The 1,734-nt window shown below is 39.4% G+C and overlaps 1 protein-coding gene across 2 annotated transcripts in view; it reads right to left on the reverse strand.

Annotated features, from left to right (window-relative positions):
* Positions 1-662, reverse strand: part of luc7l3 (LUC7-like 3 pre-mRNA splicing factor) — a 6,563-nt gene extending 5,901 nt beyond the window's left edge. For both annotated transcript variants that reach the window (XM_037689586.1, XM_037689585.1), the window contains exon 1: positions 437-662. In XM_037689586.1, the coding sequence (XP_037545514.1) occupies positions 437-535 (99 nt within the window). In that variant the 5' untranslated portion in view covers positions 536-662. The remainder of the gene's footprint in view (positions 1-436) is intronic.
* Between the last annotated feature and the right edge of the window lie 1,072 nt (positions 663-1,734).

A 1,734-nucleotide genomic window follows, 5' to 3' on the forward strand; every position in this document is an offset into this window, starting at 1 on the left:
GTCAACTGTAATAGTCACGAGCCATTCTACTCATTAAAATTAATAGATTCCTACTGACAAATGCATCTGATGGGGATTCAACCAAATCTTATCCGAGAAAAATCCAGGTAGGAACAGCTGATCATAAAGATAATTATAAACACAAAGTCATTCAGGCGTCAATCACGTGTCCCAGTAGCAGATTTAAAGTATTTCTTACAGCTTCGTTAGCTAACAGTTAGCAAACGGAAGTAATTTCCGCTAGCACGCGTGTCCGGCTCTAAACACACGCTTCACGCTTTCATTTTTGAACCATTAAAACCTGAAGGAAAACGACTTATGTCCGTTGGTTACCACATCCGATGGAGACTGATTTTAAATGACACAGACACATTGCTTTGATCGTTAGCTCATTCCGCAACCAAAACGGCTAACATTAGCCGCAATGCTAACTTACGCTCTCGTCGTCCCATCGAACGTTAGCCCGCTTCTCGTCAGGAGCCAAGTTTCTGTCTCGGCCCATTAACTCATCGAGCAACTGGGCGGCAGAAAGCATTTTCTCTTGAAAGATTATATGCTAATTGGGAGAACTACTATTATATAACTAGAAAAGTCAGTTTACACCAGATGCTGCGCTACGTACTCGTAGCCAAAATGGCAGACGATGTAGCAAACAACGCCCGCTGAGAGGCTTCGGAATGACACCACGCACAATGAGCTGAACCGGAAGTACAACCGCCGGGGCGCGGAGGGATACCATCGTGTGTCATTGTTTTCGTTTAGTGTAAGTTTTCTAAATTCATAAAGTTGAAAAGTAAATGCATAGTTGTTGCTTGAATGCATAGAATATTTCTGGGAGAAAATATTCATAAAAAGCAATGATGTTATATGTGTCATTGCTGGTAAACGAAAAAAAAAAAAATCATTATTCAGCTTATCCTGATGCATGCTCAATAGTCCAGGTAGAAAAATCCAAAAAAGTTCAATCTGGTCCTCTGGACATTCAAAAAAAAAAAAAAAAAAGCAAGAAAGCACTTTTTTGCTTTGTTTTGTTGAATGTCCAGAGGACCAGATTGATTTTTTTTGGGGATTATTCAGATTCTGTACTTTGAGAATTCCTGATATTTACTACCCCCTAGTGGTCACTTTTGCGAATTGCAACGCTTTTGAACATTTAAAGAACTTCACATTATTAGTATTTATCGGTGCGAGTTTATTATTGTGGACACAGACAATAGAAACAATAAAAACATAACCTTTGGAAAAAACTTATGAACTTTTTTTACAACAGCTTTTAAGTAAGTCTCTTTAGAGTGCATGCAGATGCAACACGTGTGGTTTATTGCAAAACGTATTTTTTTATTCGTCGGAGCAACAGTCATTTATTAAAAATAAAAAAATAAATAAGCCATTGTGACTAGATATAAATACTTATTTTTTAAGTAACTGTCTAAAAATACAATGAAAAACTAAGATGGGAACTAACAACCTTAGTGCGTCGTGTTGTCACCTCTAAACATTTCCCCCCCGACCAGGCGGTGGTGTTTATGACAGCGCACAGACAGAGCTGCGCGCTTTCTGTTTGATTGAATGACTAAACTGGGTGCTGTCAGTGGAACTTTGAGGGCAGAAATAATTGTCGAGGGCACAACTTGCTGTTTAAGCGCCAAAAACACACTAAAACGAAGTTACGTTAGCTGAAGCCATTCGCTGCCACAAGCTAGCACTTAGCTAGCAGCTGAGGTTAGCCGGGCC

The sequence above is a fragment of the Nematolebias whitei genome, chromosome 15 (assembly GCF_014905685.2).
Source record: "Nematolebias whitei isolate Nwh7 chromosome 15, NemWhi1, whole genome shotgun sequence".
NCBI classification, from domain to species: domain Eukaryota; kingdom Metazoa; phylum Chordata; class Actinopteri; order Cyprinodontiformes; family Rivulidae; genus Nematolebias; species Nematolebias whitei.